At 44.5% G+C, this 23,452-nt stretch overlaps 2 protein-coding genes across 4 annotated transcripts; both read right to left on the bottom strand.

Moving 5' to 3' along the window:
- Positions 1 to 285: 285 nt before the first annotated feature.
- LOC309380891 (uncharacterized protein) lies at positions 286 to 9,292 on the bottom strand. Of its 3 annotated transcripts, XM_081931093.1 has the most exons (3): positions 7,170 to 9,292; positions 4,891 to 4,931; positions 286 to 417 (listed from the first exon to the last, which is right to left on the bottom strand). In XM_081931093.1, the coding sequence occupies exons 1-3, from the start codon at positions 9,177 to 9,179 to the stop codon at positions 303 to 305; spliced, it is 2,166 nt and encodes a 721-aa protein (XP_081787219.1). In that variant the 5' UTR covers positions 9,180 to 9,292; the 3' UTR covers positions 286 to 302. The 3 variants fall into 3 exon arrangements, with proteins under 3 accessions (XP_081787219.1, XP_081787220.1, XP_081787221.1); XM_081931094.1 differs by lacking the exon at positions 4,891 to 4,931; XM_081931095.1 differs by lacking the exons at positions 286 to 417; positions 4,891 to 4,931 and adding an exon at positions 5,504 to 5,527.
- LOC309380839 (uncharacterized protein) lies at positions 9,182 to 23,224 on the bottom strand (the record flags this gene model as incomplete). Its single annotated transcript, XM_081930936.1, has 9 exons — positions 23,079 to 23,224; positions 21,329 to 21,472; positions 20,186 to 20,291; positions 18,153 to 18,335; positions 13,929 to 13,985; positions 12,573 to 12,632; positions 10,332 to 10,396; positions 9,249 to 10,017; positions 9,182 to 9,202 (listed from the first exon to the last, which is right to left on the bottom strand). Exons 2-9 carry the CDS (start codon positions 21,466 to 21,468, stop codon positions 9,182 to 9,184), a joined length of 1,401 nt encoding a protein of 466 aa, XP_081787062.1. The 5' UTR covers positions 21,469 to 21,472; positions 23,079 to 23,224.
- Positions 23,225 to 23,452: the final 228 nt, after the last annotated feature.

Raw genomic sequence — 23,452 nt, 5'->3', positions numbered from 1 at the left:
TGCTTGGTTGCCCATTTGCTGATACTGATGCCACCAACATCTGGAAGCATCTTCGGCAGAGGTCTGCTCCAAGCCAATGCTTGGAGATCCTATCCAGCTGCTGACTGAGGCAATGGTCTTGAATTATGATAAAACTGGGGGAGGTCATTGGTAAAACAACATCACCACCTAACTGCCACCTATGAGAAACTGGTTAGGGATATTGTTTATTTCCCACTATTGCCTTTGCAGATTAAAATATAATAACAAAAATCCACCTGCATTCTCATAATGCAGTCCGGAGCCTTACTATACTGGTAAACTTAGACAGGTTTAATGTTGGTTATTACACAGTAATATTTGAAGTGTATATAGAGAAAGATAATAAATGCCATGATGGTGCCAGGGATGATCTTGGACAATATTCCCGGGTGTTCTCTAGAAAGAAAGAAGGAAAAATAACAACCAGTTAGGAAACACATTGCCTTTTCTTTAGCTCATCTACAAAATGTTTCTTTAGGACTTTTACAGACAGTGTTGCTTTTTAGTATGAGGAATGCGTAGTTGTTCATACCCATTTGGTCAGGGATGTAGACTATATTCCCTCCAGGAAGCTCATCTAATATGTTACATCAAGCAAACCACATTGTTGAATTAATACTATTATAAATTAATATGTATGGGGTGTTAGGAGAGGGGTAATACCTCTGGTGCGGGGCAAATCATGCTCCTTCTGGGGGTAATTTGTCCAGCTTTGGCCTCCACCTTGAACTCAGCTCTCACCTGTGGCTCCTAGAGGATATCAACATGCGACAGCGGCCACACCCTAGAAAAACGGCTCTGACTGGCTGGCTAAACCAGGGGAGGGTCACCAATGGATCTCAAACCCTCAGTGAATTAAGGACTTCCCTTGCATGTGAAGACAGGCTCTTGAGTAGATTGAGTGGATGAGACCAATAGTGGGTCCAGCAGTCAAGATGGTGGTTTCTGCAAATGCTGTAGAGCAGTGGTTCTCAACCTGTGGGTCCCCAGATGTTGTTGGACTACAACTCCCATCATCCCTGAGCTGTGGCTTTGCTAGCTAGGGGTGATAGGAATTGTAGTCCAACAACATCTAGGGACCCACAGGTTGAGAAAGGCTGCTGTAAAGGGAAGTGAGGGGCAGGTGGGGCTTGTCAACCTGGGAAGGTAGCCTGTCTCAGAGAAGGAAAACTCTTATCCCAACCTCTGCTGCCTTGCAGGACATCTTTGGGAGAAGAAAAGGCTAAGGAGTAAATCCTACACAAATTGGGAGTGGAGTCCCTAAGACGGTTGGATGGCACCTGTATACCTCCTTCCAGCAACTCCTGCAGCCAAGCTGGTGCCAGATGTATTGCTCTGCTTTCCTTTGGACCAGCGAGGCAGAGAGAGGAGTCTTGTCACCTGGGCAGTCCGGGACCTCCAGACACACTGCTCAGGCTTGTGCCCTGGGAGGTCACTTCAGTGCTGCTAAAGCAATGGTTTGTCTTCACCCCTAGAGGCGCACTCCGTTGTCTCTCAAGACACATGGATGCCAACAAATGAATATTACAGTAAATGACAACAAATTGGTGGGTGGGTGTGGATCATGGTGGTGCCAGAAGAAAAAGTCTCTCTCCTGATCCCATTACCGACATTGACAGTTGGAAAACATTGCCATTTCAGTTGTCCTCTCTCCTTATTCTTCCTTGTTCCCCACAAAAATATCTAAAAGGTGACTTGCTTAATTCTGCGGCAGTGCATTGGCACTGTGTACATTGGTGACGTGGTTAATTCTCTGCCTGCTGCAGAACATTGTTGCTTGGTAGGAATTGGATTAACAATGTCTTGGCTGCAAACCAGTTGGCAGGTTAAGGTAAGGCTACAATCCTTTACACGCACATTGAACTCAGTTGGACTTACTTTTGAGTAGACATGCATAGCATTGCACTGTACAATTTTGGCTGTAACTGCAGCTGTTTACTCTGCAACCAATACATCAACTGTTGGTTTGGGAAGTGATATACACACAGAGTTATCTAAAATCCATACATATCCTGTATTTATCCTGTCGTTTCTTAGGAAATACTGCATTTTGATGCCTCCTCCAGCCTCAATCCAAACTGAACAAAAGAACCACCTAGCTGCTTTTTAAGCCAGCAACGTATACATATAGACTATGTTTGCTGGACAGGAAGAATTACATTCTGGGCGAGCAAGCTTGCAAAGATAGGGGAAGAGGAAGGCCAAGGCAATTTGCCATAGGGAAATAAATGGGGAATGGAAAACTGCAAGGGGATTCACTTGTTCTATGACTGATCTAAGGCATACAGGATTAGAATAGAATGGTTTAAGAGGAAGCTTAAGGCTTTTGGAGATTCACACATGCTCCAAAAAGCACGCAAGTGTATGTTAAAGTTTCCACCTTAACTTGCATGGCATGAAAGCAGTTAAGTCTTTGTAGCATCTTACATATTGTGCTCACTTTCAACCTCAAGCACCCATGCTTTCAGCTTTCTATGCAACACTGAAGCTGAGGGGAGCATGAGGGTGTATATCAGAGCTGGCCCAAGACGTTTTGCCACTTGAGGCAAAACAGAAAATGGGTGTGTCCCCTTCTGCCACCCCCTACCACTGCTGCCTCTTCCCACCTCCTGAGGCAACTGGAGGCAGTGAGGGAGAAAAAAGGAGGTTGGAGAGGAACAGGCATTGCCAGCATCAGCGGAGGTTCTCCTTAGGGGCCTTCAAAGATGTTTAGAGATGCAGAAACGTTATGGACTGTCTGGATGCAGAGAAACGGTGGGAAACCTGGAAGGGAAGAAAGCTCAGAAGCAGGGATTGGTGGTGTGGCGAAGGTGAGTGGTCAGAGGGGGAGCTGATTGGGAAGAGAAGGTGTCAGAAGCTGAAGAGGTAACAGTGTTTGGTGAGCAGGAAGAGGCTATAGCAGAGAGCAGTTCAGAAGCAGAGGCTGGTGAGGAGGGGAGGCAAGAGGCAGAGTTGAGGCAGGTTGCTGAAGAAGCCAGGGAGTCTCTCCCTCCTACAGCGACCAGCTCCCCTCCCTGCATTTCTCCCAGAACCCACAGAGGTATGAAGAGGGCAGAGCAGAGACAGACAAGGCATTGGAGTCTCAGATTGCTTGAGAAGGCCTCAGGGGAGGAAGAGACTTAGGGAGCTGGGGGAAGGGGGGACCTTCAGTCCTCACTATTGCCTCATTGGGGCAAGATCTTCTGGGAAGAGTTGCTGTGATCTGAGTAGTTTGGTTTCTTTGAATAGAGTTCACTGACACCTTGTGAGTTCTTGCTGATCTGCTCCTGGCATCTACCCTGACAAGAAATGACTCTTGGTGAGCAGGCGGCAGAGGGACCTTCCCCCTCATGGGGTCACTACAATGGTGGCGGCTCCAATCCGTAGATAAAGGAGTGGCAAAGGCACATGAGACTCCCTTCTCTGTATCTGCCACCCCTCACGGACGTCCCCAGCCTGCCACCCTGTGGTGACTATCTCAGTAGGTCTAATGGGTGGGCCAGCCCTGGCCTATATGGTTCTCAATTTAAGGGGAAAGTCTTAGCGTACAGTTGCGAAGCTTTTTGGAGCACGAGTGAATCAATAAGGGCCCCCTTTTCTGGGGGGAAAATTACTCAGCTGGAAATCTACCTCCTTTAAGTGAACAAACAGAAAGATGCAGTGACAAATTTGCATCAGTGGACTTGACCACTGATTGGTTATAACTTGCATTTTGTGTGTTTGTTTGAAAAATAAAGAAATCATTACGACTTTAACTCGTATGTTACATCGATAAGCGTCGTTACACAACAGATGAAACATGTACAAATGGCTTTTCAAAAGCTTGTTCTCTTCTTTCTTTATGCTTCCACCACCCCCTTATTTTTATTCAATGCCCCCCAATTGCACCTGAGGCTACTACTGCCCTCCGGATTATTCCAGCGCCCCCAGGGGTGGGAAACACTGATATAACCCCATCTCCATGCCTCCTTAAGCACAAATAATCATAATGAATGCACAATAAAAAGGACATCTAGGGTGGACCCCAAGTGTTCCCTTTCCTCATTTCTTCCCTGTTTTCAAAAAGAAGCTTCACCGGTTTTTAAAAAATGCACAGAGAAAGTTAGCATCATTTCTAGAAACACAAACCCCGCTGAACAGAATCTTACTGAGGTGCTCCAAGATCATACAGTAAGGCTGTGTGGCGAAGTTCTCCTCCCCCATCTTAATCTTTCTTTAATCTTTTAATTCATACCTTGATTTTATTTTACTTTCATTTTCCCCAATTTTTTTTATTGGTTTTTATAATATTAACGACAAACAAAAACACAAGTAAGGAGGAACAATGGCAATATGAAAAAAGGGAATGTGTATTAAAGGTATAAATATGGATGATTGTCAGAGACGCTGAAGGAAGTCCAAAACAGTCATAATTTGTTGTATTCGGGTTAAAATGTATAACTGGATGAAAATTAATAAAATTTATTATAAAAAAACACAAAACATAACAAACATAAATCATAACCTTATTGAAAATAACAGTTATTAACTTTGTAAAACAACTTCCTCGTTTCCCTTTAGTTGAATTTCATTGCATATCCTTATAACGGTTTTCCAAATCCCAATTTTTATGCCCTTTAAATTAAACATTAACATCTTTAAATCTTCTCCTTATTGTATTAAACATATTATTTTATCAGTTAACATAAATACAATCCTAAGCCCATTAAATATCTGAAAGCTATTTCCAGTTAGTTTAGCTTAACAAATTTCATTTTATTTTACTTTCAACCAGTATGGGCTCCTTTTGACATTGTACACTTTGTGGTGAAACATTAGGAAGCTCCTACACAACCTGACCTGAAATCAATGCTCGCTGCAATACGGCTATCTCAGAAAGACTTAACGTACCTGTACCAGCAGAATATGTTGCATAGCAGGGTCATTAAAAACTACAAGTAAACGAGAAAGGGTAGGAAAAGAGGAGTGTTAATACCCCAAAAGGCTGTGGAGCGACATTTAGCAGCTATTGCAATTAATTACCTGATTTCAGCAAGTAGATTAATTTAACAATGGTTAATTCTTTGATATTCAACCTCTTCCCAAAACACACAGCCGTGGGGTTTTTCTTTTTCTCTCTTTTAATAAAATGGCATTTCTTTTACAGAAACGCAGATAGGCTGCCTGTATCCACATGCACAAACTGTGAAGATGTAGCACTGATGCATGGATGGTTATGAGTTCCAAAAGTAGTAGGCTTAGGGTCTCACGGGTCTATTTGCAAGTAAATTTCCAAACTCATTCGGCATTGTATAGATGCAGCTTCTACAAACCCCAAGCAGATTCTGTGTCCCTTACTTAGATCCCTCCTGCTTCCACCCTAAGAGCCAAATGCGATACAGAAGTAAACACACCACTCTTAGTTACGTTGTGCCTCTTTCTCTTTTTTACTCTAAGTAGCCACTGTGGAGTTGTTGTGGGGCTCTGCCCCTCCTCAAGAGCTGAAGCTCCAATCCTCACTGGGCCCCCAAAGCAGCCGCTATTTAGACTAAAAAATTATGGAGAAGGACACATTTAATCCAAGAGAGGAACGAAGAAAGCCGCTGTACATCACGTCAGACCATTGGTCAAGCTAGTTCAGTCTCCCTTGACTGGCAAAAGCTCTCCAGGATTTCAAATGAGGTCTTTCTCAGTCCTACTTGCAAGTGACAGAAACTTAACTTGAGACCTTTTGCATACAAAAGATGTTCACTGAAGTTCTGCCCTTTCCCCTTCCTAATCTCCCCAATTTCTTCCATTATAGCTGGAACTCTGATTTCATCCTCTGTAACTTCTCATTTTGCTTGCTGCAATCCCTCCTTTTGGGCTTTAATCTCTCAGGTGTTCATCCTGTCAACTTTTCATAAAATACTTTGTTTAATTGTTTTTTTTAGTGGTTCTTATTTTTATCTGTGAGCTACATTGAGTCCCATCAGAGGAAAAGGTGTATACATAAATCTATAGAATCTTAGAATTGTAGAGTTGGAGCGTACCATGGGGGGGGGGTCATCTCAGTATCTGGGCAGGTGCATATGGGAGAAAGGAGTTCCCAGTGCCAGATTTGGGGCAATAGGGGCGCTTTCCCCACAGAGGGCACCAAGCCAAGTGGATGCAAAATCAAGAAGATCCATAATTAAGAAGATCCAAATTTTAGCCTCAAACAGGGTACCATACACTGAAAGATTACTCATGTTTGCCTCTGGAATCCTTGAGGTTAAGTTGGCCCCAAGCTGTTCAGCGCTCCCAAATTACAGGAGTCGTTGGCTCCTTTGATGTAGGTTTTGGAAGTGAAACATGGGGGGCACAATTTGAAAGGAACAACTGTAGCTTAGTGGTGAACCACATTTTGCATGTTAACAGTCCCAGAATCAATCTCTAGCAGGGGTCAGCAAACTTTTTCAGCAGGGGGCCGGTCCACTGTCCCTCAGATCTTGTGGGGGGCCGGACTATTTTTTTGGGGGGTGGGGAATGAACGAATTCCTATGTCCTACAAATAACCCAGTGATGCATTTTAAATAAAAGGACATATTCTACTCATGTAAAAACATGCTGATTCCCGGACCGTCCGCGGGCCGGATTTAGAAGATGATTGGGCCGGATCTGGCCCCCAGGCCTTAGTTTGCCCACACATGATCTAGGGCAGGTGTCAGCAACCTTTTCCAGCTATGGTCCGGTACGCCATCCCTCAGACCAAGTGGTACGCCAGACTATACTTTGGAAAAAAATAATGAACGAATTCCTATGCCCCACAAATAACCCAGAGATGCATTTTTAAATAAAAGCACACATTCTACTCATGTAAAAACATGCTGATTCCTGAACTGTTCACAGGCCGGATTGAGAAGGCGACTGGGCCACATCCGGCCCTCGGGCCTTAGGTTGCCTACCCATGATCTAAGGCCACCTAACACCAATCTGAATCCCTTGAGAGCTGCAGTCCAGGCTTCACTCAGCAAGAGGGCCCCCAGGCTGCTTCCCTGCCGCCTCCTCCTTTGATGCACCACTGGCCAGCTGTTGGCTGCCCAAAGGTAGCAGCCAGTCTGGGCAGACCAGACCGGGAAACTGGTCTCAAATTTCAGCAGTGCTCCCATTCTACATAATAGTTGTGGAATTCACTAATCTGTGTGTTTGCTTTGACTCTTTTCATATACCTGTTTTCCTCGCGAAATAATTCCTTCAGGCACTTCTGGGTATTCATCCTCAAAGCTTGTTTCTTCCTCCTCAAAGCTTGCTTCTTCTTCCTCAAAGCTTGTTTCTCCGTCCCAGATTTTCTCACTCTCCAAGTTTCTTCCTCCCTCCCAGATTTTCTCTCTCTCCAAGTTTCTTCCTCCCTTCCCACTTGTTCTGTCCTCATCGACGGTCGATCTGCTTCCTTCGCTTTCCTCAACTATTTGACCTAGCACTGATTTGGTTGGCAGAAGAGGCATCGAATACCTTTTCATTCTGGATACATTGCGTTTTATTTTCGGTACAGAAATCTTGGTGTTTGGAGTATATCTGGTTATGCCAGTCCAGTCCCTGTTGCTTGCTCTAGATGCTGCAATACTTTCCTGTTTGAGGTTTGACATTGATGATCTTATGAATCCCTGCAGGTTCCCTTTGAATGCTTCGGGTCCTACCTCCTGGTAACTGTCTGTGACTTCTCTAAGCCATTTCTCCACATCCACTCTAGCTTCTTCAGCACATACCTCATTGAGGTGTGTTTTGGATTCTTCAAGCCATTGCTTAATATTTTGCCGGGATGCTTCCGGGTCTTCTTTGAGGTACGCTAGGGATTCTGCAAGCCATTCTTGAGTATTCAGATTGGAGGCTTCCTCTTTGAGACTCTGTATCGCCGATTCAGCCCACCCCTCCACATTTACTATACTTTCTTCAGAAGTTCCCTCTTTAAAATTCTGTGCAGATTCTGCAAGCCATTCATACACATTCACCTTAGATGCTTCAGGACCTTGCTCTTGAACATTCATCATGGCTGACTCAAGCCATCCTTTCACATCGTGTCTTGATGTTTCAGGACATGTTTCACCCAGGTTTCCTATGGCCGTTTCAAACCATTGCTGAAGGTCCTGTCTGGACATATCAGGTCCTTCCTCTTCCATGGTTTTCAGGTTTTGTTCAAGCCACTTTTGAACCCCTAGTCTGGAGGCTCCCCTTTGGACATTTGCTATCGATTCATCAAGCCACTGCTGCACACTTTTGGCAGTTGCTGGAGGAATGTCCTCTTTGAGGTTCAGAATGGATGCTTTTAGGAATTCGTTCAGGTCCTGCTTGGATGCTTCAGGACCTCCTTCTTGGAGCCCTTTTCTGGTTTCCTCAAGCCACTCTGTCACATCCTGTCTGGACGCTTCAGGCAACTCATCTTCAACGTTTCTTAAGGATTCTTCAATCCAGTCCTGCACATTCTCTATGGATGTTTCGGAACTTTCTTGTATGCGGCTTATTAAGTTTGACTGAAGCCACTTCCCTACATTCAGCATGGACTTCTGTTGGTTTTCTGTGAATGGTTTCTGCACCTTCTTACTGGATGCCTTACCTTTCTCCCGGATGCTTTCCGTGTCTGCTTCAGGACTTTTCTTCTGGATACCCTTCATGGGTGCTTCAGGAATTTCTTGGACGTTTTTCATGGATGCTTCAAGCCATTCTTGTATATCTAGATGAGACATTTCAGGCCCTAGATCTTGCAGGTTTCTTATGGATGCTTTAAACCACTCCTTCATATCCTCTCTTGATTCTTCAGGATATAGCTCGTCAATTTTTTTCATGGATGATTCAAGCCATTCCTGCAAACCCTCACTGGAATCTTCAGGACCCCTTTCCATGAAGTCCTTAATGGATTCTTGAAGCCATTTTTGCATATTTTCTCTAGATGCTTCATTGCCTTCCTGTACGACACTTCTCATGGATTCTTTGACCTTTTGCTTCATTTTCTCTTTTGCTTCTTCATTTTTCAGACCTTTCGATGCTTGAGGCCATTCCGGAACAATGAGCTGGGTTGTTTCGGGACCTTCCTGTCTGGATGCTTCTGGAGGCTTCTCCATGGCTGCTTGAAGCCATTCTGGCACAGCAAGCACCTCCTGCTGAACATTTGGTTTTGTTGCTTTGTGACTTTGCCCTTGGATTTCCTGGTTGGCTTTACTGGATGCTTCAGCCCACTCCGGCATATTTAGGCGGTCTGTTTCAGGCCCTGCCTCTTGGAGGTTACAGGTGGGGGCTTTTATCCAGTCGCTCACATCCTTTCCAAATGCTGCAGGACATTGCTCTTCAATGTTTTCTATTGATTCATCAAGCCATTCCTCCATAGTTTGCTTGGGTGACTCAGGACTCTTCTCTCTGAGGTTTTCCATAGGTTCCTGAAGCGTTCCTAATACATTCTCTTCCTTTGTGGATTCTTCAAGCCGTTTCTTCTTTAGCTTCCCCCTGAGCAACTTAGGCTTTGCTTCAGACTCTTGAAGGCCCTGGAGGCTCTTAATGGATTCTTCATGCCATTCTTGAACACCTAGGTGGGATGTCTCGGGACCTTCCTCTTGGAGGTTACTTATGGATATGTCAAGCCATTCTTTCACATCCTGTCTGGCTTCTTCAGGACATTGCTCTTCAACATTTTTACGGGATTCTTTGAGCCATTCTTCAATAGATGGTTTGGGTGCTTCCTTTGGAAGGCTTTCCATGGATGCCTGAAGCCACCTTACCACTTTCTTCTTGGATGTCTTGGGATCTGCTTTCCCTTGGAGTCTCTCTATGGACTCTTCAAGCCATTTCTTGTTTAGGTTATATCTGGACGATTGAGGAACTGCAGGAGCCGGGCTCTCGCTTTTCTGTGTCATCTTTTCAGGCTCTCGCTTTTCTGTGTCATCTTCAGGTCTTTCAGCATGTGTGCTTGTTTGCCATATATAAACACAGCTTCTTTTTCCTGCTCCACTCATCTGTGCTTCTAAATGTTCCATGCCTACTTCATACAAACATGGCTCATCATGGTCTTTGCTCGGCTCCTCTGCCTGTCTATAAAAATAAGAAATTAATTAGAGACGGCTTGAACAAAATAATCTAAATTAACATTAACTTCCTTAAGGCACTAAATCAGTGGCTTCTCAATCCAAAAGCAAATTTAATTAAATGAAATGGGTCGCACATTATATTTGAAAATTTACTGCTAGGAGCAACATGTCTATATCGTATCAGAGGAGCTAAAAAAATTCTCTCCAGTTTTTGAATATTTTTACAGAATTTCGGAAAATGCAACTATGACAAAACCCACCTATATTGTTCCAAAGCATCCCTCAACCCAAATATTTTCATTGGCTGCAAACACTTACAATGCAGCCTGTATCTCAGAGTCCTTGAGTTCCTTCTGCAGGCAATTTATTTTCATCTGAAGACTCTTAAAAATCAAAACACACATATGTTTACAGGTGAATAACAAAATGCACTTATCTCTCAACCACACTCACTTTGTCTCTGTCTCTCTCACACACATTTTGGGATTCTGCAGATCTTGTTATTATGAAAATAAACATCTTTCAGAAGGGGAAAACTTGTGGTCTAACAATGCAGGGAGCACTTTCACAAGACCATTTCTCTGTGGTGCAAACAGTGAAGGAGGCGTCCCCTCAGCAACTTCAAAAAGGTTAATGGGGATGGCTGGCTCTTTTCTTCATTGTGTACCCCAGATTCATAACAGCCCACAACCCTCTTGCAAAATAATCACTGATCCTCTGAATGTGTGCGTTTGTTGGGGTTGACAGCACACACACACACACGCACAACTCCCACCCAACAGACCACTATGGAAATAATCAGGACCTTGGATCCTGTCTGGATAGGACCCTTAGATCCTGAGCTGTGGTAATAGCAGCATCACTGTGCCTCAGGGTCTGAAGGCCACGGTCTCTGCTGTGATGGTTAGACCAAAAATATACTCTCCCCAGTTGTGACTTGGGGGACTGGGCTAATCCCCAAATGTTCCCCTGGTGCCTCCTCCCCAAAGCCTAGGAAGCTTCTGCCCAGCTTAGAGAGGGAGGGGTTATGGTCATGTGTGCAACATCAGCACGTCAAGACGTCACACGTGTGACGTCACCCCCACCCCTCAATCGCCCTCACAAGCTGGTCCTCTGGCCCTAGCTGTTCCCCTACGAAAAGTTAACTGCACGCCACTAGGTGTTCCCACTGCCCACTTCATATGAGGTGGGAAGTGGAAGAAGGAAAGAGTTGTCCAGAAGAGCTCTGGTTTGGGCCATGAAACTGCTGCAAGGGTGAAGACCTGGGCACTGGTGTTGAAGAAGTGTGCATGCACACGAAAGCTCATACCAAGAACTAACTTAGTTGGTCTTTAAGGTGCTACTGGAAGGATTTTTTTTTTTCATAAATAGTGTGTTTGGGAAGCTGAGCAGCACTGGAGCCCAAAGGCATACCCTCCAACATTTCTCCTGATGACAATAGGAACATCCCATTCCTTAATGATAATTTTACTATTTATATCGCACACAACTTACTGGGTTGCCCAGTTTCCAACATATATAAAAACATAATTAATGCTTAAAAAAAATTTCCCTATACAGGATTGCCTTCAGGTGGCTTGGGGGTTGGATAACTCCATACCCTCCAACATTTCTCCAATGGAAATAGGGACATCCTAAGGGTAAGTGGGGGACGCGGGTGGCGCTGTGGGTTAAACCACAGAGCCTAGGACTTGCTGATCTGAAGGTCGGCAGTTTGAATCCCCGTGATGGGATGAGCTCCCGTTGCTCGGTCCCTGCTCCTGCCAACCTAGCAGTTTGAAAGCACGTCAAAGTGCAAGTAGATAAATAGGTACCGCTCCGGCAGGACGGTAAACAGCATTTCCGTGTGCTGCTCTGGTTTGCCAGAAGTGGCTTAGTCATGTTGGCCATATGACCCGGAAGCTGAACACTGGCTCCCTCGGCCAATAAAGTGAGATGAGCGCCTCAAACCCAGAGTCGGTCATGACTGAACCTAATGGCCAGGGGTCCCTTTACCTTTACCCTTAAGGGAAAGTGGACATTTGAGGATCAAATCAGAAACCAGGACACCTTCTCTAAATCAGGGACGTCCCTGGAAAATAGGGACACTTGGAGCAAAGGGCTTTTTCTAGATCCATGTTTAACTGTTTCCAATCTAGTAGGCTACTTAAGAGGTACCAGGGGAAAGAGATTCTCCAAACTGGATTAGGATCTGGGTTAAAATGCTCTGCCAGCATGTGTGTATGTGTTTATGGGTACACAGGTCAAAATGGTTTCTCGCATTTGCAGAGCATGATTATGGGAGTAAAGAATGATCCTTGCTTTTATTTTTAAAAAACCATTAAAAACCACACATCTCATAAAAAGTCCATCTGATCTCCTCTCCACCAGGCATATATATTTAGGCCTGGACATTTTAAATAAGTAGTATTTCCATTTTAAACTGTCATGGCTGAACTCCCTTTTGATTTGCTAATGAGGTTATGTCACAGTCAATCTCAACGCTATTTAATCAGAAATAGTCATACTGACTTCAAGGGGAAAGAACTATATTACTGAATACAAATATACTTGATGTACCTCAATATGCTTCCCTTGTTCAATCAAAGCTGCTCTTGTTTCAACCATAAGTACTTGTTCCTGTAGTGCAAATGAAATGCAACAGTTTAAAGAAAGAATGAAACCCATAATTTCCATTACACAAATGTAAAGGTTTCATATTTTGTTATCAAAATATAATTAATTAATGTGTGATTATTTTTGATCTGTATGTACATATGTGTGTGTGTGTGTGTGTGTATATATATATATGTATATAAAACACTGCCTTTCTGTCCCTTTTATACAAAGCCAGCTTGGACTTGTACTATCTATCTATCTATCTATCTATCTATCTATCTATCTATCTATCTTCATGTCAATAAATATAAAGCAAGAAAACAACAAGACTTGAATGAAAACAACAACAAAAAAACCCCTTTACCTTGCCACCCTATGCATGTTTTACATGGAGTAACCCTGCTGAACATAGTTCAATTGCAAAAACTCAAAGCCCGTCCAAAGCCTAGAATAGAATGGTCTTTAATTGAAACACCAACAAAGCAGGTCCCTGGGAATTGGGGTTTTGCAATGGAGAAAGCTGTGTCCTTGGCAGCCACCCATCTGAGGGTGAGGGCACCCGTAGCACAGTCTCTGCAGGCCAGGGAAGAGGAAACTGTGGCCCTCTCCAGGTTCTGTTGGACTCCTAGACAGCCTTGGCAATGGTCAGGGATGCTGGGAGCTGTGGTAGAACAACATCTAGAAGCCCATGTGGAATGAATCAGCCTCCTGTAACCAACATGCTTAAGTCTAATTAATGCATGAAGGGGGTTAAGACCATAGAGTAAGCTGTCCTGCCAGGCTTAGCTAGGTCACTCCTCCTCACCTTGGGAAGAAGGGTTACCAAACTCTTTGTCCTCTCACTTCCACCATGTGAACCCTACCAGCAAAAAGGTCTAAGCTGAACACTCCAAACTTAGACTGCATGGTTTAAGGGAACCATCTTTGTGTTTCTATACAAATAATTCACAAACTTTTACCATATTGAAACCTAAGTTATACCACCTGCCTTTTCTTGCCGCTGTATGGAAAAGCACATGATTCAGACCTTGGAAGGTCAATGACAAGAGAATAGGAGCTGAATGCACATGTCTCCAGATCATAGTGACTATGTTTATATTCTGGTTTTATCTAAACAGATTTCAAAATCCTGTTACAGGATCATATTGTGGTGAGATACTGCTAGCATAGCAGGGATTTTAACACTTTTGAATCTATTTAGAGAAAAATAAATTCATTTTGCCATCAGCTTAACTGCAAATTGAACCTGATTTCTTATTCTCTGGGGGAGCGGGGTGAATATTCCATTATAGCTACTGCATATATATTTTCCATTACCTTGAAAAGATCTCCCTTTTTTTCTTCCATCTTCTTTTCCCAACATTGCAGTGTCTTCTTCCAAAAGAACATTTATCATTGACGGAGGAGAGAGAGAGAGAGAGAGAACAGATTATATAAGTCTTACATCCTTTTGGGGAAGCTATATTCCATACTTAACGATTGCAGCAGCCACAAAAAGTGCCCTCACAAGCTGAGCTTTCCTGTTAGCCACAAATGCAACACTTTTCAATGGAGTCAACTCAAAGTCATCATGTCTTGAATAATCAAGTGATTATGTACAAACAACGTACAGGATCTCCCTACACCTGTTCCTTGTGTGTTTTCGCCAATGATCTGCCCAGAGACCAGATTTTACAACAGCAGCAAAATACAACTAAAAATGATAACAAAACAAAGATAAAATACTAATCTTCAACCCAATACAACAACTAAGCAACACAAACAACATTTAAAATGGATGTGTGACACCCCACCCTACTCGCTGAAGGTACTGTGGAATGGGAAAATCCTACTTGCTTCCTACAGGTGGTTAAAGAGCTAGATGCATCTATGGACTCCAGAGGGGGTGAAAACCTCATGTCTGCTTAAAACAGGGAAGTACTGGTGGCATCTTTTACTATGGCAGGAGCTTTTGTGCTTTAGATCATAGTCCAGATGAAGTGGACCCACGGAAGCTGATATCATAATAAATTTGTTCGTCTTTAAGGGGCCACAGCAATTCGCAGAAAAACCAAATTGCCATTTGCTCCGATAGATTGCTAAAGAATGGTTTTCCCCGGAGGGAAACAGAGGGACAAGACAAAGCGTGGAGAAGCCCACTGTCAACTATCCCTCTGGAAGTTATTCCTGGGATGCATTATTGGAATATTCGGGCAAACGAGGGACTTTTCTGCAGCTCACGCTGCCTAGTGACTGGGAGGGAGAAGGGTTGGTTGGCCTTTTCCATTGTGCAAGGCTTGGCTTGCTTACTTGAATGCTTCTGGCACAGAGCTGATGGAGTAGGTCCAGCCTGTACGCAGTGCTGGTTAGTGCCCATTGGACTGGTAGGGGGAAAGTAGGGAGAGCCAATGACTGGCAGAGCCACCCCATGACTGCTTGTAAGTAAGGTAGGCAGGTGGCAGTGCCCCATGCACTCTAATGGACCAGCTTCCACTGACTGCGCATGCCCAGGAGCGGTCCTGAAATCTCCACCCCTCCTGGCCTGGATGAGGCCTTGTCCTCCTTCCCCACAGCTGACAACATGAAGCCTGACCCATTTGTAAACTGCTCTGATTTTTAAAACAGATTGGTTTCAGACATGCAGTGGATGCCCGCAAAATTAATAATGTTTTCAGACAATCAGTTCTGAAGCTTCCATCCATCTCTAAGTTGAACCATGAGGTCAGCAAACAGCCTGGCAGCCACATGAACTTGGAGGGTGGATTATAAGTGAGATGGTTTATAAATACTGAATGCTGACAAATGCGGCAACAGGAGAAGCAGAGCGGCAATGCCTTGCGGTGAGTGAGAAAAGACCGTTGAATTAGCACATTTTTGTAATGGAAATGATCAAAGTGGTTCGGCGGGAGGGAGGACGGATTGAAGTAACATCTAATTATTCATGATGGCACCAGTGACCACAAAATCACTGTTTACTGCCACCAAGGATAGGATATTAATAGGGGGGATGTTTGTTTCTAAATGTCAAGAAAACGGATAACGCTCTTCCATTTTGTCAAGAGTAAATGCTGTTGCAAAATTATAGGCCCCCTTTCCCCAAGACAGGGGAAGACAAGTCTGATATAACACACTGCTTCCATCACAAGCTAATATATACTGCTAGTCAGCCAGAGAACTAGGAATACAAATTTGATGTAGCACTGTCTTCATTCCCTTACACTGAGAATGCTTCACAGCAAGGGTATTATATTGAATCCTGTCTTCTGTAGGCTGTGTATAGTCCTCTTTTTTTGTGGGGACGCAGGAGGACACATACCCCTAAACAGTTTGTGAATCTAAGTTTGGCCTCATTGAGGGGCAGTATTTCAATATGAGTAGGAAAATGAGAGTACTCCTAAACATTTCTTTAAAGAAAAAAAACACTGGCTATGACTCTAGCTCCCACCTGGGCCTCTGGACAGAAGCAACGCCTCATGGATCCCTTTAACAGGATACACTTAATCAGGGCTTTTTTCCCCAGCCAGAACTCATCGGAACTCAGTCCCAGTGCCTCTCAAGTGGGCACCATTGCCATTAAAAGAGAACAAGCACCTCTTTTTGTGAGGTTCCAGCACCTCTTTTTCTAGATAAATGGCACTGCCCTTAACCGAAGAGGGGCAGGCAGTCGCTACAACCTTACCTTCAACCAAGACTAAGGCTTAAAGGTAAAGGGACCCCTGACCATTAGGTCCAGTCGTGACCGACTCTGGGGTTGCGCACTCATCTCGCTCTATAGGCCGAGGGAACCGGCATTTGTCCGCAGACAGCTTCCGGGTCATGTGGCCAGCATGACTAAGCCGCTTCTGGTGAACCAGAGCAGCACATGGAAACGCCGTTTACCTTCCCACCAGAGCGGTACCTATTTAACTACTTGCACTTTGACATGCTTTTGAACTGCTAGGTTGTCAGGAACAGGGACCAGTGGCGTAGCGTGGGGGGTGCAGGGGGGCCCGTCCGCACCGGGCGCAACATCTGGGGGGGCGCTCGCACTCGCAGTGCTAAAATCAGTGCTAAAATCCACGGGTTAGGGGGCGCAAATTACTTGCCTTGCCCCGGGTGCTGACAACCCACGCTACGCCACTGGCAGGAACTGGCAGAACTGGCAGGAACTGAGCAACGGGAGCTCACCCCGGCATGTGGATTCGAACTGCTGGCCTTCTGATCGGCAAGTCCTAGGCTCTGTGGTCTAACCCACAGCGCCACCCGCATCCCAGACTAAGGCTTACTCAATGCCTAACCTCACAAAGTTGTGGTGATTGCTATGAAATGGACAAAAAACAAAGTATGAAAGCAAAACATATGAAAAAGGGAGGGAGGATGGGAGATCCAACAAGGAGGCTGGGGAGGAGGGCTGGGCAGGCCCCAATTATTCCCACTCAGAGGGGAGCCAAGCTATACCTATTGGCTGGTTGGGCCTTCCCCCGGGGAATTCCCCCACCTAAGCATTTGGCCAATGCACAGGCAGGCTGCAATCCTAACCTGCCGGCTGCCAGATCACAGACGTGGCCATGAACAGGTTACAGCACTGCCTGACCATTAAAGATAAGCAGCCTTACGTCACACCCTACCTGCCTGAAGTGAGACCTGAGATTTGTGTTTGGGCTGAAGAGGTAAAAGAAGTCTGACTGTAAAAGTAGCTTTTGGGGGGTTGAAGTATGACATACAGGTGTTTGGATGAGCCTGGTGCTGCTCTCAAGACTAGTATTGCCAACCTGCCCACTTGCCGCCATACTCAAATTGTCTATCTGCACATAAATGGATATTGCAAAAATGCCATAAGATTCCAGCGCGCGCGCTCTCTCTCTCCTCATGAGGAAATTGCCCTATAATTTCCCGCCGCTTTGGGAAGTGGAGACTCTGTAACAATATTTCCTTTTGGTCCCTTAGGTGATTTTATTTCATTGACTACGCTGGAAATGTAAAATTGCATCCCAAACTGTGTAATGGAGCGTTGACTCGCTGAGGTGCTAAATGACAGTGGCACCTCTGTGAATATAGAATTGCTTTGCTCAGAGTTTGAAGAGTATAGGCTCACAATGCATCATTAAAGAAAATTAGATATGGGTGCTACTGAGTTCTTTCAACAATATGACTGTGCATAAAACTCAGTACTGTCAATAAAGGACTCTTGAGATTGCCAGACAAATAATATCTGTATACTAGCTTGGATCACATTTTGTTGCTCTTTAAAGATTTGATTTTTGGAAAGAAAATGGTGGTCTGAACAGCAAACTTGGTTCAGAATCCTGTCAGAAGTTACAGCCTAATTGAGTTCAAAGGGAATTATACATGGGTTTAGCATTGCAGCCTTTGTTTTTCTCCCCCCGCTCAATTAATAAAACATTACTATTCATTTATATAGTATTTGAACAGGGCAGAGGGCTTTACTATGGACTCCTTTGCACATAACACTAACCAAACCAAGGTTTAGCAAGAACAAGAAAGTGTGCAAGTGTTGTACAGGAGAACTTCCCCAAAGTTGGTGCCCTGCAAAAAGAATTCATCTGGTGAAAACTGGGATACCTTTGCATTCCTTGTTAGTTCATGCTCCAAGGGTTGCCATGCTTCCACATTGCTTAGAAGATGGTGACGCCTGACAGAATCAGAGATGAGAGAAGAATCACAGCTGGCCATTCCATGGTTTGCCATACTTGTCCTTAGGTGTTCTTGATGCCTGGCAAGCTGACAGTCACACAATCTAGACCACTTAAAGCAAAAATAATTATACATCTATATTTTTAAACAACATACTGAAAATATACTGAAGCAGAATGTGTACACTTCTGTCAAAGAAACAGTTCTTCTTTCTCTGTTCTATTCTCTCTCTGTTCTGTTCTCTTTCTATGTTCAGGGTCACACCAGGCAAATGCTACCACTTTCCTAGAAGGAAACATGGCTGGCCAACCGGGCCACTTGATGCAGGACTGAGACTGGATCAATTAAATGTCCCGAACATCTTCTGCTTTGGGTAGCTTAGCGCCACAGTTTACCATGAAGATGACAGAGTTGGGAGCTATGAATGGCAAATTTTGTGGAGGAGGGAGAGGGAGATGTGGTGGCAAAGGGCAAGAGGGAGACATTTGTCCACAGTCTGGCTCTGGCTATGCCCCATGTTAACTCTGGCTCCCAGATTACTCTTCCCATTAGTCATCAGCCCATTGTAAAAAAATGATTCCCCTTCCTTCTTTAAAGGAGCTCAGAGTGATTCAGATGACACCAGCTCCCTCATGATCATTAGGCTGCTACTTAGCTTCACAGATGGAACTGCATCAAGCATCTTCAGATAATTCTCGGACCCCATATCTGCCCCATTCACCCCCACTATTCCAGTATGGCAGGAAGCAGAAGAATGGACTGGACATATTTCGTCCCTTGAAGCAACCTTGCTCCAACCTCCTGGATTGCAGGGTTGTTGTAGCAAATACACAACAATGTGGAGAAGATTTGGCCCACTGACATGTGCATGGCTGACTCTGTTGCTTTACCCCTGTGCAGAAATGCCTCTATGTAAATATTATTCGTTTTAAATTGTTTGCTAAGTGTTGTGCAGGTGGTTGAGAAAATATTACTGTTCTGGTGGCTTTATAAAATGTACACCAGTACAATGACCCCTCCCACACATGGTGTATAGCATACCCTCCAAATGTCCCGATTTTCTAGGGACAGTCCTGGAATTATGAACGCCACCCCAGTTTCTCAAATGATCCGGAATGTCCCTATTTCCCCCTCTAGTGCCACCACCGAACTTGGAAAGGTAGTTGAGCTGGCGCTTGTTCTGAATGGTGGTGGCAGCAGTGGCAGCTGTGAGGGAGCTTCTCCTCGCCTCCCCATGGCCGCTGCTGCTGGCCTCCTCCCTTGGGCAACTTGTAGCAGCTGCTGGAGGGCAGGTGAGGAGGAAGAGAAGCTGCCGTTGCCAAGACCCAGCCCCATGTCTGAGGGGCAGGCAGAGGGCAGGGCTGCCCTGGGTGGAAAGAAAAGGGGAGCGCAATGGAATACAGGGAGTCTTGATTTGGGGGGGAATAAATGCTTTGTGCATCCAAGTCTAATCTTGCCTTTTTCTAAAATTTATCTATTGGTGTGTGTTTTTATTTTGTAAATAGAATAGAATAGGGATTAAGGAATTTCTCAGGTCAGCGGAGGGTGTGTGTGCTTTGTTCCATTAGTGTAGTGCTGGTGGAAATGCTCTGTGAGGGGGGGTTAAAAATGGGGGAGGGGTCAAGGAGGGTCAGTTTCAGGGAGTGAGAAACGTCCCTCTTCTCATCTGAGGAATGTTGGAGGGTATGCTGTAGCCCCACATGTTTTGGGTGCTGAACACCTGTAGGGGATCTCCTTGAGTAAGCTCTCATCTAAATTGCACGAGGCGCTGACTCAAGTAGAGCATCGTTCCCACAGCTGCTATTCAGCCGCCAACATGGCGGGACAGCAGGAACAATACAGGGCAGGACACTTCACTTTCCCCCTCAGGAGAGGGGAATCATATAGGGGGGCAGGAATGACTGAACAGGGGGGAACGGCATTCTGCCTGGTCTTCAAACAATCAGATTTCTCTCTCCAACCTCTTCCTGCTGGTGTTTTATAGCCTTTGGCTTCTTGATCTTGATTCCGTCTTCCACTTCTATCTCCTCCCAGGTTCTTTTTATGTAACGCTGTGGATACTGCATGCTGCAAGACATAATAACAGGCTGGAACATGGCAGGATGGGGAAAATGAGCGCTGAAAGGGTATTTTAAAAGCGCCCCGGGGTTTAAAACAAATGTGGGGAGACTTCTTCTCACTCTTTCTGCGATCATTTGCGACTGTCATTGTACTCATCAGAAATATTGGTAATTAGATATCTCTGTGAACTGCAAAAGCATTTAGAGAATATCGTGGTGGTGCACAAAAACAAAATAAAAGCAGATAGAACAAATCAAATACGGTTCTCATGGAAATGTCAGCAATTACTCTTCCAAATATTTGTAATACAAATATTCTTAATAATAATTTACTTTAAATACGGATTTGTATAGTGAGATCACTGGTGTTTTTTCTTTATCACTTAAAGTTTCTGAGAGGTGGAATTTGCACTGGGCATGTGACCCTGGAAAAAGGGGGTTCAGTCCTCTGCCTGTGCTACTTCCCAAACTTCAATTCCCACCAGAATTACTACATGCATTGCCATATTCAGAGCTAATAGCAGCTTCAGGGGTTATTTTATTTCAAGACAGCACAGGACAGGCGGTAAGGGTCAGTCCCTCCCCACGAAACCATGGCACAAAGCTAAATTACCTCCACTAGGCAATAACTTTTAATCAAGGGAAAAGATACTGGCAGATCCAATAACGGATTTCCTATGTCACACATGTTGTTTGGCCGTGAGCTCCCGCTGTCTAGATATTTGTCATTTTACTAGCTATTTGCAGCCCAAGGATCCCGTCACAGAAGAACTTCCTATGCTCTAAACGGAGAAAATACTAAATATGGGTCGCTTCTGCTTCATCCATTAATTGTATGGTGGAGTCTTGAAGGTGGGGGTTTTCAGAGAGCAGCACCTGGCCTGACTCAGAGGCTTCAAGGTGAAGGTGGAAAGGGAGGAGAGGAGGCGCCAGCTTTCACCAATCCCAGAGAAGGCAACAGGGCCGGACCTAGAAGACTTCATCATGCATCTCCTGTAGAGGGAGCCAAACAGATGAAAAAATAGCACCGGAAATATCTCTTACCTCCTCATCTCTTGTCTAAAATGCTTGTTTTCTTTCAAGAGCTGCTGGTTCTCCCCAACGAGCTTGATGATCATGTTGCTAAGGAATCTCTTCTCGCTTTTGAGCCTTTCTGTGGCCAGAAGCAGATCCGCAAACATCATCTTTCTATACAACATCAGGACCAGAATAAGATCAACCCCAACAGATGTGATTTTTTTAAAAAAGCTTCAAAATACATTGCCATGTGTTATTATAATTTACAATCAGAATTTACACAGCACAAACGGTATAGGTTTCCTGTGTACATCTAATGTATTTTTATTAATCCTATTTGATAGGCTACTATCATTTCTTTTTGGACAGACCGGGGGGGGGGGGAGGTGTTTCTTAAGCCAAGACTCAATGTTCAGCATCTCTTGATGGGATCTGAACCAAGTTCAGCATGGCATCTAATGGTCAACCTCTGCTTACAAGAGACGATTCATAATGCTAGAACCCACCCCTAACATTAATAGTGTTAAGGAATGACGTAGTGACATGGGTGTAGCCAGGAATTTTTTTGGGGGGGGGGCTTTTGTTGGAGGGGGCAGAACCTCAGTTTTCTATGAATTTTTATTTTATTTTATTTTATTTTATTGATGGGGGGAGCAGCTGCCCCCTTCCCGCCCCTTCGCTACGTCCATCAACACTGATGCGATGTATGGGATCATTGACCTACATCAAACCGCTCAGGTTTAGACCACTATACTGTTAAGCGTTTTTTTAAAATATTTTTTTTATTTTGATGAAGTAATAATAATAAAGAAATAAGAATAAAAACGTGCACCCCACCCCCGAGACCATTCCATTGTAACTATCCAACCTCCCAAAATTTCCACACCTCTTGAGATGGTTTGACCCTTTTCTGTTTTAACAGTACAAATTCTACAAACACCTTCCATATCTCCTCAAAATCATTTCTCCTGCATATTCCCCATCTTACCTTAATAGCACATGTTAATTTATCATTAATAGCTATTATTAAACACAGTTAAGTGTTTGACAAAGCGACATTTGACAAATAAATGCTTTGGAATCTCCTACTTATTAATATCAGGCAGGACGGGAGTCCTCAGTTTACTGTTTTAGATGCCTGCTAACAGGGCCGGCCCACCCATGAGGCAACATGGGGCGTCACCTCGGGTGTCAGGATCTACAGGGGCAGCAGATCTGGCCTCCAGGGAGTGCCTCGCCTGCTGCTTCAGTGGTAGCTGAAGCATGCTCCTTGGAGGCTGGAGCTGCCTTCTCCTCAGCATACCCCTTCCATGCTGCCGGCCTCTTGGTCCTGGCAGGGAGGTGCCATTTTGTGCTTTGCCTCAGACGCCAAAATGTCTTGGGCCCACCCTGCCTGCTAAACACTTGTTTCAGCAAACTGCAAACCACACACCAACAGCATATCCATCTTAACAACATGACTGTTGTTGTTAACAAGGAAAGTGAAAAGATTAATCAGGGACAGCTCAGTCGGTAGAGCATGAGTGTCTTAATCTCAGGGTCGTGGGTTCAAGTTCCATGTTGGTCAAAATATTCCTGCATCGCGCAGGGTTGGGCTAGATGACGCTCATGGTCCCTTCCAACTATACCATTCTATGAAATGATGTATAAATAAGAGAATATGGGTGTTTTTCAAAGGATGTTTTGCATTCAAAATTGCCTTTACTTTTTGGCAAAAGCTGAATACTATAAAGAGCTGCTTTATCTCATCTAGGCATATTCTAAAAGGTACACTAACCCAGAATAATTTCCAGAAGCAGAATATACTATGGGATGCGGAGGAAGAACAAGGCCCTCACTTAGCTCCCAGCTCCCAGGTGTAGAGTCAAACTGTTATCAACCCCAACAAGCTGCCCTCTCACCAGCCCTGGCAGTTGCCTTGTTTGTGAGGTGGCGTGAGATCACAACTGTGTAAATAATATTAGCAAACATCAAGTGAGATTTCATCCCTCCTCCCAGCATTTCAACACTGAGCATTTAAACCACTGGGACCTGTTATTTCCATGACTTTGGTGGAATAGCATAAGGTTCCTAACCTTCCTTTCAGATGGGACCACAAACCTTCTCCTTGCCCTTGGCCTGGCAGAAGTCAACAGTCTTCCCCAAACCTAA

Source organism: Podarcis melisellensis, assembly GCF_964234715.1.
Source record: "Podarcis melisellensis genome assembly, chromosome: 12".
Taxonomy (NCBI): Eukaryota; Metazoa; Chordata; class Lepidosauria; order Squamata; family Lacertidae; genus Podarcis; species Podarcis melisellensis.
This window is presented reverse-complemented; position numbering and strand designations above follow the sequence as displayed.

Coding starts and splice junctions, on each gene's coding strand:
- LOC309380891 (XM_081931093.1), bottom strand. CDS start 9,179: ATGCCGGAGTGGGCTGAAGCATCCAGTAAAGCCAACCAGGAAATCCAA. Junction 4,932..7,169: donor TTATTTCGCGAGGAAAACAG/GTATATGAAAAG, acceptor GTTTACTTGTAG/TTTTTAATGACCCTGCTATG. Junction 418..4,890: donor AACATATTCTGCTGGTACAG/GTACGTTAAGTC, acceptor CTTTCTTTCTAG/AGAACACCCGGGAATATTGT.